Genomic DNA, 17,293 nt, shown 5'->3' with positions numbered 1-17,293 from the left:
CCATTCGGACTCTGTAACGCGCCGGCTACCTTTGAACGAATGATGGACTCCCTTCTTCGCGGCTTTAAGTGGTCGACCTGCCTCTGCTGCCTTGACGTTGTTGTGGTTTTCTCGCCTACTTTCGCCACGCATCTCGAACGCCTCTCCAGTATTCTGACAGTGTTTCGTAACGCTGGTCTCCAGCTGAACTCATCGAAATGCAAATTCGGTTGCCGCCAACTCAATATTCTCGGATATCTGGTTGATGCTCACAATGCCAGCCCTATTTCAATCAACTTATTTCTTGTCTTTCTACTTGTAAACCGAACTATGGTCGCACAGCGTCTCTCCCTCTAGTGCTCTCACTGTGTGTACGAGCTCAATTTCCGCTTCTTCAGAGAAGGGCACCTGCAGCTTTACCGCTAAACTTTGTACGACTGGCTGTAGGTTTTCCGAATCCTGCTTAGGAATGCCGTAGATTTCTATTGCATTCCGCTTATAATCGAGTTCTGTTTGATGAATTGTACGATGCAGTTTTTTAATCGCCATATGTCGTTCCCTCAGCATTGATTCCAAACACCGAATCCCTTTCTGCGCTTCTTCGATTGCTTTTATCTGACTATTTACCTTCTTTGTTATCTTTTCGTACTGCAGACAACATAGATGTTACTGGCAAATCGTTCAACGATTTACGCAGTATGCTTCTGTAACCTAAACAAAACGACACATTGGATGGAATAGAGATGCCCCTCTGTCTGCTTCGTGTAATGTGCACATACAAAAAAAGCGCAAAGTTCCTGCTGTGCTGTTTGGTTTTTCTTTTTTCCCCTTAATCCTCTTTTTTTCTAATTGCGAGCATGTTTCTTCCATCACCTCTTTCATCTTCTGCCATATTTTTTTCTTTGTTATTTGCAGTAAGTTATTTGCCTTTCTGCAAACTTTGTGGTTTCTGAGCAGTTCCGTTCTTCAAATGTGTTCCCTGTTATGCAAGAATCCGCATTTTCCACTGTATGCCATCTAGGAGGTACCTATTCGTCAAGCCTTTTATGGGCTTTTTGTGCGCTCACCTGATATAATATGAACTGAATGCAATCGGTGAAATATTAAAGTTCATGGGGGAGTATGAACAACACGTCGCTTTTCTCGAAGTCCATTACAACGCAAGGGCCGTGAACTCTTAGTTCAGTGTATGACGGAAACCAACACGCGCAGGAAAGTACGCAGACTAATTGAAATGACGCGGCTGCCCATAAAAGATTCCTTCTGTCGCCGTTGGTGGCGAACGCCACGCGACTGTGCCAGAAGGAATTGCAATTACAAGCAGAACAAAAAATTGTACGCCGAGAGCTTTCTCCTAAGGCTGCCCGGACCACTTTGTGGAAAGAATCCAGAAACAGATCCTGCACGACAGGACTGCTAATTGTAAGGTCTTCACCGCCACTGCTTCCACTCCGAATGTACGTGGTGCAAGCGAAGCTCTTTTCCTTCTTTTCGCGGAGTATGACCTACGCGTTGGACACATATCGTTCATAAAACTTCGGAATCTGCTGGTGAAAGTCGAGGAAACCCTGCCAAAAAAACTTTCCTTGTGCGGTCTACTAAATTCCGTGCGCTCTTTGCATCGTCTAAACAGGAAAATTCACCAAATGGGTGAAATAGCGTTACCGCGATTTCAGCAACCGCAATCACGCTGCCATTGCAACTGCGGAGCACGCACACTTACACACGTGCGATATCGTCTTGGACAAGGCTGCAATTTTATCCAAAGAGTGTAATTTGACGGCACGTTTTTTGCTCGAGTCATGCATTCATCCGAACGGCGACCAATAAACAAGAAGCAAGGGACAATGCCACCTACCTACATGCAATCAATGGGTCGAATGCGGTGCATTTCAATTTCAACTGCTTGTCCACTTAGATCAATGTGAGGAAGGAACCCGTAGAGGTTCCGGAACGTTATTTCTACATTGACTAGGTCAGTGACTATTATTCTTGTTCTTCAACTAATGCCTGACCAGACGAACTTGCTTTGAACTCTTGGCTATGAATCTCGCCTACATTTTAGAACGTTAACTATACTTCAGGACTAAAGCTGCAAAAGCCAATTTGTTGCAAAAGCCTTGACCTTGAAGAAATAAACAAAATAATTATTGCCCCGGCTTGGTTTCAAACCAACGGCGGCGCGAACAGATTAGCTTCGCCGGCCACTGCTCGAGCGCAGCAAATCACGTCCCGTGTTAAACTGCAGCACACTCTCACGCTGTGCACTGCACATCGTCGTCTTCATCAACTTTCAGCTGCGGCGCGAACAGATTAACTCAGCTTAACCTTAATCAGAGCTCAATCTGAGTCTGATATTGTCGCGATCAGTACTTATTGCCAGCAAAGCAAAACCATGAGCCAATGAGGCTAAACACATGCTTTCGCAAGTCTACTGTGTTGAAAGCCTTCCATTTCTTTTTACATTTGCACTTGTGACTTTTGTCTGTCCCCTCTCTCGTCCGTCACTCCGGTCTGGCGTGATTTATAAGATACGCTGACCTGTGGAAAATTTTACATAGGCCAGACGGGCGACTGTGTGATCGAGAGGATGCGCAAGCAAGAAACAAAAGTTGGCGCTTGTGAAGATAGCAATCTTGCTTGGCCCTTTAGTAGATGTCGTGGCAAATGTTCCCAACATTTCTCTGTTGTCACCATTGTGGGCTATGGAAAAACACGCAAGGCCCGAGAAATCTTTGAGGCCTTTCAAATATTCAAACATAGCGATGCTTGCGTCAGTTCACCGTCGATAGCGCTGACGATAAAAGAACTTGATTATTTGCATAACCGTGTTTGAGTGTCTGTCCTGCCTTGGTGCATGCGTTGAGATTACTCGGTGGTCTGCACTCAATGAAGAATTCAGTTGTTAGTCCAGCCGTTGTTCCGTGTTGTTCTCTCCTTGTGTGTTCGTCTTTTTTGGCTTGGTTATTTCTTCTTTAACATGCCATACCAAACAGGCGCACCATTCAGCCCTGCTTTGAAGCTAGTTGGACTGTATTTTTATAAACAGCGCGAACAGACCAGGCACGAAAAGAGGAATCGACACATCTGCTACTGCTGTTGCGGATAGGAAGAAAGAAAAGGGAAGTGCACTGGCCTGCCTACTGGCTCAAGCCGAGCCACGCTTGCTGCCACGTGCCGAAAGTAGGAGAGTTAAAGGACAGGAGAGCAAAGATAGAAAGAACAGGCGCGCGCTAATATGCCCCGGGCCGATCCCGGAGGCAGTGCAATACCGGACCAACCCGTGCCAGAGTGCTTCAAGAAAAGCACTCCGCCATATTTCAAAAATAAGTTTAATATCTTAGGACAAAGTCCCGCAGCAGATATTAAATCAGCTAACAGGTACATACCTCGACACATCAAGACACAAAAAGAATGGCATCGACACATCAATCGACACATCAAGAGCTGCATGAATGTTTATGTAGAAGCCGCGTAATCTATACATACAACTAAAGGTGAAAAACAAACGAAAAACAAAGGAAGTCAGTCGCGTGTGTGGAAATACTCTAACCACCCGTCGACTGCCCTGCTCGAACAGGCACTATAATGACGAAGGCTGTTAGAATGCCAGTTGTATCACTGCGTTTGTTTTTGTAGAAACTTAAAGACGTTTTTGAAGCAAAAAACTTCACTACGCTAGCTGCAGCAGGCGTTGCGTAGGCCTGAAAATGACCTTGAACGACGTTCAGGCCAACCTCGTTAGCCGTGTATGGCCACATGCGGTAGTTATGGTGTCGAACCCTTGACATTGACCTTTAGCCATGACCTTTAATTGACCTTTGACGTTTCACCTCTGACATTTCAAATTGGGTGACCTTTGGGTTCACTTTTCACCTCTGAACTTAAGAACATCTGATGGGATGATGTGAAGCCTGTGATGACATTCGATGGGGGTGTCCTAAGATCGTATGATACCGCGTCAGAGCCGCGTGGTAGTGTGGGTATAGGTATATAGAACGGCGGTCACGAGTATGTAATGGCGCTGCCATAGACAAGCCTAGCCTGCTCCCCTTCTAAATCAAAACTCTTTATCTACCGGCCCAGGCCGGACGACCCCTGCAACCCTCCCATCTCTTTTACTCTGGGAAACCACCCCTTTCCCCTGGTCTCCAAGATTCGCATCCTAGGCCTCGTCATCCATTCCCACAGCGCGCACGGCAACGCCATCCAAGCTCTCTAGACCCATACCCAGCAAGCCACCCGTCTCATTCGACGCGTGGCGAACTGGCGCGCGTCTGCGAGAGCGAACACTCTCCACCTCACCCAAACCTGCACCACGAGCCGCACGGCGTACTCATTCGCCTAACTCCCCCTAAAACAGAAGGATCGGGACCGCATTAATGCGCTCCTCCGAAACTGCAGGAAGGTCGGCCACCGCTTACCCCCCAGCACCACTACTACCCGGCTCCTCAACCTCGGTAACCCACAACACGTTTGAGGAGCTGGCAGAAGCCACCCTAACAGCACAGCTGACTCGCCTGTCGAGTACAGCGGCAGGCCGCACTCTACTCTGTCAGCTAGGCATCACCCCAATCTACCATCCTAACGAGGGGGTTCCCCTACCTCCAGACCTAAGCTCCCATCTCATCATCCTTCCAATCTCTAAGAACATGCACCCCGAGAACGACGGAGAAGGCAGGGCGCCCCGCGCCAAAGCCCTGTACATGATCCATGGTAACAGTTCTGAGGTTGCCTACGTCTACGCGGCAGCGTACTCGTCGGGCTCCCGCATGGTTCTCGCCGTCGTTAACAATTAGGCCCCATTAATCGCATCATGCTTCCTTACCACGGACTCATCCGAAATCGCAGAGGAAACGGCCATTGCGCTCGCTCTCGTCTCCACCTCTGCCACAAACATTTGCTCCAACTCAAAATTAACCCTATCCAGTTTCGCCATAGGCCTGGTATCACACACCGCAGCTCGGCTTCTACGCTTCTGGCCCCCCACCCACCCCGTAATCCTTATCTGCAACCCCGCACACGCAGGCCTCCCGGGTAACGAGGAGGTCTACTCCATCGCCAGAGGTCTCACTTTCCGGGCGCAGTTGGATCTCCTCCACGATCCCAGGAGCGTCTGCTTACGTTCAGAGATATCCTTACCAATTCCGGATACCCGACGTGTTTACGCGCCGCCGACTGCCTCTCTGCCTCTCAGTAGCGCCGACTCCAGACCCGCACTGCTCCCTACCCTATTCTCCTTCATGCCCGCTACCCCGATCAATTGCTCCCCTCCTGTAATCTCAGCGGGAAACCGGGAGACTTTCTTCACGTCCTCCTCACATGTCCTACCTTTCCACACCCTCCCTCCCCAACCACGATGGAGTCATATTGGGAGATTCTGCTGGCCAGCTCCGCTGCTGCTGACCAGCGCCAGATAATAACCGACGCCCTTAAGCGCATATTCCTCCAAGGGCTGTCCTTTTTCACCATGTAACGGCAGCCCCCTAAGGGTTGCCTCTTGCCATGTAGGAAAATTGCTCCCCTCTGTATTGCTTGGCAATAAATGTTTTCCACCACCACCACCTCCAACGTTTAGCAAGCGTGCTTGATTTTCGCAGAATTCCGGGGTTAGCCATGATAAGCCACTGCCAATTTTTTTAATCATACTCTGTTGGGTGCATTCTCCTTGCAGCTGTTTTTTGCTACGATGCCGATGCTGTCCATGGGGGACATCGGGCACCTGCTATCGGCAGACTGCTGGGTTCAAGCGGCGATTTCCCTCGCCAGGGTCTTATCAATCACGCTGGCAAGTGTCGCGCTACTCGTCGTTATCCTATTATGGGCTGCCCGGAGGATACACTTGAAGACTGTGAAGCAGCTAAACGACGTGCCGCAGATGCGGCAGCACTTTCCTTTCCAACAGCTGTGGATCGTGACGAGGACATGCTATCAGCCGAAGTTCCAGGTTGGATTCAGTACCAGTGAGTTACCGCTCTGCTAGTGGCTCATTTATCGACGCCTGTGTCGGTGTGCTAGAAGCCGATAATTTTTTCGTTTTCCATGCTTAACATAGCAGACTGGTCGCCTGTTGAGCAGACATATTTTAGCAAAGACAAAAATTTCTATTAGAGGATAGGAAAAAACGAAGTAACTCTTTCACTTCTTCGTGGACACCTCAACCGCGCCGGGATAGAAGGGAGGACCACGGGAGTGAAAAAATAATTCGGAGGGCACTTAAGACAGCTTACGTTCTTTAGACGCAAAGCAATGGCAGATAGTTTCATAATATTCAATAGGTGGAAAGCTGGCATTCCTGCACTTCATCTACTTTGGACGTCAGAGGCATGCCGGGATGATAGCGGCTTCAGATTGACATCTGATGGCTTGTGGACTGTGCTAAGTGTTGGATTTTTTGGTTGTTCTTTTTCGTTTGCAGTGATGTTTTGGCGCTTTGCGGTGGTTTAGTTATTCAGCTACGCACACAGCTTATGGGAGATTGTGGCAGAAAGAGAGGGTCCTCTCTCAGCGTATGCAAATTCGGCCCTTGTTTATACCCATCTGGTGTTCTGCTCATTTATTGCAATGTACAGGTGCGTCCAGAGTAATACGGAGCACGCGACCGGCAACGCATCAAGGAGAAACTAAAGTCACTGGAACGGGAAAAGTACCGCAACCATCACCGGAGCCGCCATATTTGGTCCAGCGCCACTGAAGCGACGGCCGCGCGCAGTCTCTACGCAGGCATGAACTGCACAAGCGTCGCTACGCGACTGGAAATGCTGTGCGCGCTTATCTCGCAAGTGCTACGTAATGCTCCGGACGGTCTCTGTGCCGGCGGCCGCGAGAAAGAAGCGAGCGGACCATTTGTGGCGGGATATGACCACGTCACCGCGGAGAACGAATCGGGAGCGCGCGGGCGCTGGCCCGCCGGCGCGGCGGCGAGAGAAAACGAATGCGATACTTTTCCCGTTCCAGTGACTTCAGGAGAAGGAGAAGTCACTGGAACGGAAAAAGTACCGCAACCAGCCGCCATATTTGGTCCAGCACCGCTGAAGCGACGGCCGCGCGCAGTCTCTACGCAGGCATGAATGCACAAGCGTCACTACGCGACTGGAAATGCAGTGCACGCTTATCTCGGCCCATAAGAGCAAGTGCTACGTAATGCTCCGTACGATCTGTGTGCCGGCGGCCGCGAGGAAAAAGCGAGCGGACCATTTAAGGCGGGGAACGACCACGTCACCGCGGAGAACGAATCGGGAGCACGCGCGCGCGCTGGCCTGCCTGCGCGGCGGCAAGAGAAAACGAATGCGGTACTTTTCCCGTTCCAGTGACTTTAGGAGAAACTAAAATCACTGGAACGGAAAAAGTACCGCAACCATCACCGGAGCCGCCATATTTGGTCCAGCGCCGCTGAAGCGACGGCCGCGCGCAGTCTCTACGCAGGCATGAATGCACAAGCGTCACTACGTGACTGGAAATTCTGTGCACGCTTATCTCGGCCCATAAGAGCAAGTGCTACGTAATCCTCCGGACGATCTGTGTGCCGGCGGCCGCGAGAAAGAAGCGAGCGGACCATTTATGGCGGGGAGTGACCACTTCACCGCCGAGAACGAATCGGGAGCACGCGCGCACTCCCGGTTCGTTCTCGGCGGTGACGTGGTCATTCCCCGCCATAAATGGTCTTCTTGTGGCTATGTGGGGGGAATGTGCTCGATTTCTGCCACCCATATCGCGGGGGCACAGCTTGGAGCGGGGATGGGGAAAGGGGATGTGGGGAGGGGGATGTCCGCTTGCAACGCGCGCTGGTGGTCCGTGGTGTCCAGGAAGGCAGGTCCCAGCAGCAGCAGTAGCCACAACTGGGGAGGGTGAACGGCACGCACTGGGAGTGGCGCGTGCACGTCGGGGGCTTGCAGGAGGCAGGCAGCTCATTTCCCCGGTCCGGCCGAAAGGCTGGGTGGAGGTGGGCGATGACTACAGCTCAGCCGGGTTGGCTACAGGAAGCCACCATGTGGCAGCCGATGAGGACCGAGAGGTACATAAATGGTCCGCGCGCGCTGGCCCTCCGGCGCGGCTGCGAGAGGAAACGAATGCGGTACTTTTCCCGTTCCAGTGACTTTAGGAGAAACTGCATCTAAGCGCCACCTGTCAACGACAGAAAGAATCACTTGGCTCTCCGCGTGCAGCCAGAGTACCCGCCACTAAGCCCCAATCTTTGCTTTCACCCTGGCGTTATCTTTGTTTGAAAGATGCTGAGCTGTTCCGAGCAATTCCGCCAGGTGATGCCTTCCTCAAAGCGGGCTGAGTTTATCGTCGATTTCGGGCACCGAGCGCCAAGTTGTCCTGCGCTACGAAGCGCGCAGCCTTTCGTTTGCTGCAGGCATGCAGACTATACGTTAAGCAGTGATGCCGATAGGCCTGCGGCAAAAAAGGGGGTCCGTGCACCGGCGGCTCTCTGCGCGTGCTGACACACATATTTCCCGACTCTCATGCGAGGTAGCGCGCATAAGGAGTTCTCCATAGTTCTGAGACCGTTCCTCTGCTCCGTATTATTCTGGCCGCGCCTGTACATTAAGCATATTTTATTACAGGACATGTTGATGTAAAACAACACTTGCTGAAATATATATGTTTTGCGAAACTTTTTATTTCTGCAGTGGTAGTTATATTAGGGCTAACCCTAGCCAAGCCAAGTATTAAACCGCTTTCTTCCCAGCATTCCCACGGTGGATGAAGTGCGCTTTAAGAAAATTGCATAGGCAGTGGCGCCACCTTTCACTGTAGGTAGTATATAGAAACTCTATGAGCATCAGTTTGTCATTGTGGGCGTTCGGCCGCGACAGAGCTCTTTACCTTCGTCGAGTGCCTTCAGAGACGCTTCATGTCACGTCAAATGCGCGGCGCGCCTATGCAGCCATTCATGATGCGTAACAACTTGGCGGCCGCATTACGTCGAAGCCACAGGAGCGAGACAACCCTCTCTTCCGGCAAATGTGATCACGACCCCGGACCTAAGCGCAGCTGAGCGGACTTGGTCAGAACCCTCCAATTAATGTCCTCTTTGGAAACAGGGTAGTTTATTGTAGGCAACTAAACCTTAACGCTTCTTCAAACCAATTACAGAAGCCAGGTACGCTGCTCCATTTTTACCTGCCCTTGTGCAGTGTCTTTTGGAACGCGAGCAGGCCTCGAGTTCATCTTTTAGCTTCGATCCTGGCAAGAATATGGAGGCTGGCTGGGTGCAGAGTTGCCTCGCAAGAACCTCCTGCCCCCTGCCAAGTGTGAGAATGAATGCAGCCTGCACTGAGAAGAGAACATGGTAGCAGTCTGAAACAAAGGCGCTTGTCACAATGCCACAGTGAAATTACCTCTGTTCCCCGATCTTCACAGCAACCCCATGCAATAAGTGTTTGCTTACCTGTCATCAAGACCAAGATGATCCTTAAACATTTTAAAATATTATAGTATCACAGCTTTATTTCTTATGCCTTTATATATTATGAGCGTCTCGTGTAGTCCGTGTTAAGCGAATGTTTTCTAAAGTGATCGTTGCTGCGAAAATATCATGCACGTGGGTTAAACTCTGTGACTAAATCTGCGCATTCGAATATGACCTTTCACGTAAAATTTTTATGGGATGCCGCAAAGGTTATGAATATTCATTATTATCTTTCTGCGTTGCTTCTTGGGTTGGAAATATCGTTGTAACTCGTGAACGCGGAGACAAAAAAAAATTATTGGTAAACTGCGTACTTTATGGGTTGGGACCATAAACATCCGCAAAGCAAGGCAGAGAGTGTTGCCCGCGTACTGTTCACTGTGCTTGAATTGGTCGTCAGTTTGCTGCACTGTGCTCTACATCTTTGTTTTCATGCTTGTGCCCGTTTTTTTGTGTACAGTGTTTCACCACAGATGTAACAATTTGCCCGTCTAGCAATTCTACCACTGTAATCGCAAATACCCTGACTCCATTTTTGTCTGATTTCGTTTTCAGTGGTGTTTGCTGCAGTCTCGGGACTTCATGCTACTTTTCAAAACTACGGACGATATCTTATCTACGTTGGCTTCAGGCCCTGGTTAGATGTCTTTAAGGCAGAGTACGTCGAGGTAAAATATTTGTTGAATACGCGTGTGCATGGCTGATTTTCGCTAAGGTTTATCTTCCTTCCAGAGACGCTGTTTTTGCGGTATATATTGCGCAGTGAAGAGTGTGCTTTTCTTCCGACACAGAAACATGCATTAAAAATTGCGGTAAGCGCTTTTGCTTGACATCAGCCTAAAACTTCATGACGAAATTAGGGCTTCACTACCGCACAGGCTAAGGCAACACTTGCATTCGAAAAGCCTAAGAAAGGTAATCCTCGCCTTTTTTACTGTTGTATGGCTTCCTGTACTCCCAAAAACCTCCTTCATGTACCAATGCACAGTGCGTGTGATCTGATACAGGCATAAACATGGTACTGCCTTATTCAACCTCACCAGAGTAACCGTTCACGAGAAAGTGTTTCGTGAAAGAAAGTGAAAGGTGAAAAATTCTTGGAGGCAAAAGCAGCGCACCAAGCAAGGACTGTGCAGAACACCACACAAGAGCTCACAACTGCCAACTGTATCGTTTTTTTCTGACAGCGATATATACCCACTAAGAAATGAAAGAAACAAGATTAAAAACATCGTGTGGTCACTGAGGTAATATAAAACTGCACTACTTCCGCGCATCGTGGAAAGCCTGCGAGGATAGACGTCGGTGTTTTTTTGTTGAGCAGGATAGATGGCTTGCTGACATATTTTTCAGCAAGAAATCTATGCTCATAGACCCATAACCACCACTTTCGAACTCTTTATTGATCGAACTAGGGCTCATATTCAGTAACAACTCTTTGGCGCGAATGCAGGGGATGTGCTCGGTGATTGTTCAAAACTGCCGGCGCTGTCGGGCCGCGCTCACTGCGAAGACAACAGAGTAGTTTCGAGAAAGCGAGCGGCCCGCGCCTGTCACTGTATCGAATGACACAAAAGAGGTCACCTTTCGCGAGACAAATGTATAAGGCAGCGTGAAGGGGCGATGAAGAGGATGACAAAACAAGCGTAGTAAAGCTTCCCGGCAAAATGCCACGAATGAAAAAGAACATCTAGGACACGTCTTCCTGAATTTCTTGGAGTGTGTGTTCTCTTGTGACATTTTACGGAGAATTTTAAGCAAATCAAGTTTTCTTTCACCGAAATGAGCGGAATGCAGAAACCGAAACTAAGTCAAATTTTGCTGTAATAAACGGCTCATTCTTAGACCTTTTTACTCCAAATGCTGTGAGAACGAAAGAGGGCTAATAATATTTGGAAGACTGTAGCGCAAATTCAATGTGAAATAAAAAATGACAAATAAATACATCCTACCAAATTTACTTTTCCACTGCCAAACTTCGAACTTCAGATAAGAAGACTGTCACATCAGTGCTAGCGACAGAGGCCGGCTGTTCGCATTTGCCTGCTTGTGTTGAAACACTGCAGAGGCTCGACTGCACACAATAAATGATTTAATTGCATTTGGTGTAATCAGAGCATACTCATTTTTAAGCAATATTTTTCTAGAGGAGCTTTAAAGCACCTCTTGATATAAAGTTTTGGGAACAAAACTGGGTCCTATCCAGAGTTTCACATTGAAAACAATGGAATACGAAGTGCACATGTCGATACAAATATTTGCATAATATTTATTAAAACTCGAGTAGAGTTGCTCTAGCATGTAAATCAACTAACAGCTTATTCTCTGAACTCGATTTAGTACACTAGAGCCCAGAAACTCAAGGCAATGCTGCCGATACACGGGCAATAAGAATAAAGGCTATCTAGTTAAAAAACATTCACGTATTTATCGGTTTTGCGTTTAGTGCTTTTGGCTCATTTCGAAAAAAAAACTCTTGTAATGTCTATCGTTAGATTCGCTCGGGATTAGGTTCGTAGCCGCACCGAAACACGACGAAATCCTGCTGTAAACCTGTGGTGGTGCATAATGGAGCCGTTTAATTCGACAAATTAGTTGGTAATTTCGTGAGCTAAAGCCTCAATTTCTAGAAAAAGGCGTGGCGCTCAGCTCAGTCCCAGGGCGGGTGCTGAGCTCGAAACCATTGGTGGCTCAAAAACAACGTTAACCCGATTTTTACAGCCTGAGATATTCAGCCCAGTTTTAAATACTTCGCATCATACTTACTGCGATGATAATGCGCCCTTTTATGCCCATAGTGTGCACTCCAACTTTTCTGACTGTATTATAGGTAGGTGTGTGCGTAGTGATATATTTATTACTTATTTTTAAAGCCAATTCTTACGAATGAAATCTGGTCAAATAAAAATATAAAAAATAGGAGGACGCTTAAACTTCGCCTCAAGAGTAGACGCGATAGCGCCTTCTTCTATTTTTACATTTTTTCTCTTTTTATTCTTACACTATGGACACTTTTCATGTATGTTGCAACATCATGCTCCAAGTGATGGCGCCCCCTGGCGGTACTCACGCGCGATCACTATCTAGGTTACACTTGACGACACACTCCACCGCTACGTATTTGTGCACACTTCTTAAACGCACGTTGCAATATCATACACGCCACAACGTGTTCAATTGGTGTCCCTCTAACAGGTTTGAACGAACGACCCTTCATTTCCTATGCGCTGCATACCCGCCTGGCACGCAGAAGGGCTGCGTTCGACCCCCGATGGCGGCTAATTTCTTTTAATAAATTACCCCTAATTCTGAAATACACCCATTAGGCAACAGCCTCGCCGATTTCTGCTTCGTTTGGAGACTACCCCAATTCTTTAGCTTTATTTGCAACTTTTTTAACTTCTTCCGGCCGCCGCAGGACGGTTGTGGACAACGCCGGGTTTCCAGCTATCGCCTAAAATTAAGCGGAGATAGCCCAGCGGTTAGAAACGTCAAAGATCACGCTTCCGATTGCGCACAGAAAATGCATGCGTTCATGTTGAGACCTGGAAATTGCTCCTGTACGTTTTATTTTTCGCTAGCTTTCCAAGGCTGTAGACGGAGGAACAAAGATGTAGGCACAAAAATTGGATGATATGTATATGCACAAAACGTTCTTGATTTAAAAGCACCCCCAACCATTAACTATTTGGCACATAAGAACCCAAATTGTTTTATTTAAACCGCGTTAGGTGATTTCTGTAGCATCAATAGATTTCTTGAGTTTACGAGGAACGAGAAAGAGAAATTTGGAACCCATGGTGATTATGGCCGCCTCTGCAACGTGGCTCAGATTGAAACCCCTCGGACTTGGTGTACGTTTAGGAAATGGTGTACGTAAATGAAATAATACTGCACTGCAGTTTTCTCGCTTGTGTTTCCCAAAGATTACACTTAGGATCGCACTCAGTGAAATGATTAGAAGGTCTTTCGAGGAGGCGAGGGCTTTCATTCAGCAGTGCACAAATTCTAACGTTGAATGTCGTGTTTCAGGAGGTTTTATCAAGTAACAAGATCCTCACGAAAGGACAAGAATACGGGTTGCTCCACAGCTGGCTGGGAACGGGGCTACTGACGAGGTAAGTATTTACATCGCATTTTGTTTCAAAAGCGTCATGAACTGTTTTTTTTTCTTTTTCTAACCGCTTCTTCTGCGGACAATATTTTCAGATGGAGGTAACCTAAAGATTGAATTATGATGACTGCGCTTATGCTTACATGGGTAAAATGATGCCACTCTGCGTGGACACTATAAACAAATGCTTCGTTTAGTTAATGGCGTGAACTTTATGACAGCGATCTGTGTGGCGCTGGCCGCCGCGGTGGCTCAGTGGTTATGGCGCTCGGCTGCTGGCCTGAAAGACGCGGGTTCAATCCCGGCCGCGGCTGTCGAATTTCGATGGAGGAAGGCGAAATTCTAGAAGCCCGTGTACTGTGCGATGTCAGTGCACGTTAAAGAACCCCAGGTGGTCGGTATTTCCGGAGGCTTTCACTACGACATCCCTCATGGCCTGAGTCGCTTTGGGACGTTAAGCCCCCAATAACCAAAGCGTATGGATCGGAGAGCTGAAATTCTGTCCACATCTAATGTCTACAACTGTTTTATTTTTTTTTTCATTTAATGTAGACAGCACCCGCTGCCCAGTCAGGAGAGGTTTAAAACAATTGCTGCGGTGATAAATGTTCAGTGATTTTCTAGTGAGAGCTACACTTGGCTATCAGTCGAGAATTTCGCTGTGGTCCGGAGAGGCCAGTTGTGCGCATGCGCTGTTACCGTGGCAACCGGAGATGAGCAGCAGGTGTGGCGTGCGCCTCGCCGTCGCCGCGGCCTCGCGCCCGCTGCGTCATTCGAGCCACGCGTGACGTCACGCGGATGAGCAGTTGCGCGCAGGATTCCTCCGCCGGCTGTCGAAGTGATCGGACGTGCGCCTGGCGCACTCCGTCGACAACGGGGGCTGCATAGCACTCCAGGACCTGAGTGTGGGCGAAACTAGCTGGGATCAACGACGGAAGAAGTAAAGACGGTGGACCGAACGCTACAGCGCAAAGTGGGCCGTACTTTTTACGATACCGAGCCAGCGAGGCGTCAGGAGAGGCGAGGAGAGCTAGGCCTAACGAGGCCCAGCGGCAAGGACAAAAAGGGCTAGTCCTACGGCCAAGCCTAAGCGACCTCGTACATCATGGAGGTGGTAGAGGGGAGAGAAATGGATCCCGAAGCACTAAAGATTCCGGGACAGTGGTTCAGAGCGAAGAGAAATGGGAAAGCAATCCCAGAAGAAGCGGAGACAGGGAGCCACGTGGACGGCTCGAAAGGCGGAGGTAGAGCGACGGAGAGACGCGAGGGAAGAAAACTCTCGGAAAAGTCCGTGGAGAGACAACAAATGAGGATTCCGAAAGGATTTGACAAGATCATTCTGAGGCCCCAAGGAGGACTCGAAAGGCTGATGAAATATGGGGGAGCCTTTCTGGCTGATGCAATCAGCAAAATGGCGGGCAACGAAGATGGAGGAGCGGGAGACGTAATCACGTTCAACACGAAGCAGCAGTCTATACTCGTGGCAACGGGAGATGCGTCGAGAAGAAACAAGTACGCGTCGCTCACCGAACTCATAGTGGGCGACGTAAAGACGACGGTAAGCGCCTACGTGGCAGCGCCGGAAAACTGCGGAAAAGGGGTGATATATGATGCACCGATTTTTTGGACGGAGGAAGAGATCCTAAAGAGACTCGAGTACTTCGGAAACAAGAACCCACCCGTATTGGGAGTGAGAAGACTTGGGAAAGAAGCAAAGGCAGTCCTAATTCTTTTCGAGAGCAACAAAGTCCCGTGGCAAGTGTACCTGTCGCCCGCACTATCCAAATGCGTACTATACAAGAAACGCTTCGAAGTATGCTACGCATGCGGCAGGATGGGCCATAGGCAGGACGTATGCCCGGACCCAGACAACAAAAAGTGCAGAAACTGTGGAGAAGAAAACCCACTGGGGAGTCATCAGTGCAAGACCAAGTGCCAGCTCTGTGGAAAGGAGCACCCATTGGGGGACAGGAAATGCAAGGAGATGTACAGAACACCGTACGAAGTAAAGAAGAAGTTATGGGAGAAGAAACAAGAAGAAGCACAGGCCCCAAACACCACGAGCAGGCGAGATGAAGGAGCGTCGCAGGGACGACAGCAGCGTCTCGAGACTGGGGAAAACAAGAGCAAAGACCAGGCAACACCCGGGGCCCAAGCGACGCCGAAAGGGACAAGAAGATCGAGATCCAGGGACCCAAAGAATCCCTGGGACAGGAAACAGAGCAGAAGCAGGACCCCGACCAAAGAACCCAAACAAGTAAGCTTTATAGAAGTGTCTTCCCAGGCTAAAGAGGATAAAGATAAAGAAATAGAACAGTTGAAAATCAAAGTGAGTGAGCTCCAAGGGTTAATAAGTAACCTTACGAAAGCAATAAATGAAAAAGAGAAGGCAGCGCCCCCTCTCCCTCGCATGCTACCTATACACCCGTGCAGGCAGCATAACAGTACCCCCTCGACACCTAAGCGGCAGGAAGCGGTAGAGGACAAAATGGAGGAGGCAGAAACAGTCAGGAGACCCCCGCTTAAGCGAAAGGGGGAAAACGAAACAGATATATGGGTAGAGGTAAAGAAGGAATGTGAAGAAAATAGGAGTGCCATAAAGGCGATACAAACAGAACAGAGAGACTTCATGGCACAGGTCATGGCAGCACTCATCCAGATACAAGAGAACATGAATCAGAGATTTGAGAGCATGACGGCAGAATTACAGGCGCAAAGAGCTGAATTGCAAACGCAGAGAACTTAGCTGGTTGCCCTAGGGGAACGACAGAAAAACTTGTAGGACGCTTTTACCCAAATTCAATATGGCCAGAAACGCACGCAATAAGTCCATTATTTGGCATTGGAATTTCCGAGGATTCCAACGCAAGCGAGCGTTATTGCAAAATTACGTGGATACGTTAGAAGAGAACCCGCTAGCGAAAGCGATACAAGAGACCGGGAAACCAGCATCTCTGAAAGGATATCAGGAATTCCACAGCGACAGGGGAGAGAAATCGAGAGTAACGACTCTAGTAAAGAGAAATATAGCGACGATCGAACATGAGATTCAATCCAGGGACATAGAAGGAGTCTTGGTAGAAATGCTCACGGGTAGGAAAGAAGAGCCTAGCCTCTTTCTACTTAACATCTACTCAAGTCCCAAACAAAAAAAAAGTAAGGTTCAGGGCCATATTCAGGAAAGCCCTGAAAGCAGCAGGAAGAAACCCTTTCTTCATAGTAGGAGATATAAACGCAATGCATGAGGAGTGGGGATACAATAGAAAAAATAGTAAGGGAAGACAGCTTTGGGAGGATATACAAGAACTGAGTCTGACACTACACACTGATCTAGGAACCCCGACGAGGAAAGGGAACAGTGTCACTGCAGACACCACACCTGACCTAACACTGTCGAAGAACATCAAGGCGGTGTCCTGGGAAAATACGGGGAAGGACCTAGGTAGTGACCACTATATAATAGCTACAACAACAACCAAAGGTATCAAGGAAAAACGGCTGAAGCAACCAAATGTTACAGAATGGGACAAATTCAGGAAGCGAAGGGAAGAGTCCGCCGCTACTACAATCACGGACCTAGAAGAGTGGACAAATACACTTAAAAGACACGCCACCGAAGCGACGGCAACTCTAGAAGGCCTAGAAGCTCCGTTAGTGGCAGATAGTAAACTTCTGCACATGTGGGAGGCAAAAAGAGGCTTAGAGAACCGACTTAAAAAACAGAGATGGAATCGGACCCTGAAGAGACAAATAGCTAGGCTAAACCGAGAGATCGAAAAGTA

The 17,293-nt window shown here is 48.6% G+C and overlaps 1 protein-coding gene and 1 pseudogene across 5 annotated transcripts in view; one reads left to right on the top strand and one right to left on the bottom strand.

Annotated features, from left to right (window-relative positions):
* LOC144132474 (cytochrome P450 4c3-like) overlaps positions 1–17,293 on the top strand; it is a 66,278-nt gene that overhangs the window by 9,251 nt on the left and 39,734 nt on the right. For 2 of the 5 annotated variants that reach the window (XM_077664915.1, XM_077664912.1), the window contains exons 2-4: positions 5,654–5,942; positions 9,953–10,065; positions 13,430–13,515. In XM_077664915.1, the coding sequence (XP_077521041.1) occupies positions 5,669–5,942; positions 9,953–10,065; positions 13,430–13,515 (473 nt within the window). In that variant the 5' untranslated portion in view covers positions 5,654–5,668. Of the gene's footprint in view, positions 1–5,653; positions 5,943–9,952; positions 10,066–13,429; positions 13,516–17,293 lie in introns of those variants that run through there. The other 3 variants (XM_077664914.1, XM_077664913.1, XM_077664916.1) reach the window with 3 other exon arrangements.
* Positions 3,218–3,395, bottom strand: LOC144135612 (U2 spliceosomal RNA; annotated as a pseudogene).

This window comes from Amblyomma americanum, chromosome 5, assembly GCF_052857255.1.
Source record: "Amblyomma americanum isolate KBUSLIRL-KWMA chromosome 5, ASM5285725v1, whole genome shotgun sequence".
Classification (NCBI taxonomy): Eukaryota; Metazoa; Arthropoda; class Arachnida; order Ixodida; family Ixodidae; genus Amblyomma; species Amblyomma americanum.
This window is presented reverse-complemented; position numbering and strand designations above follow the sequence as displayed.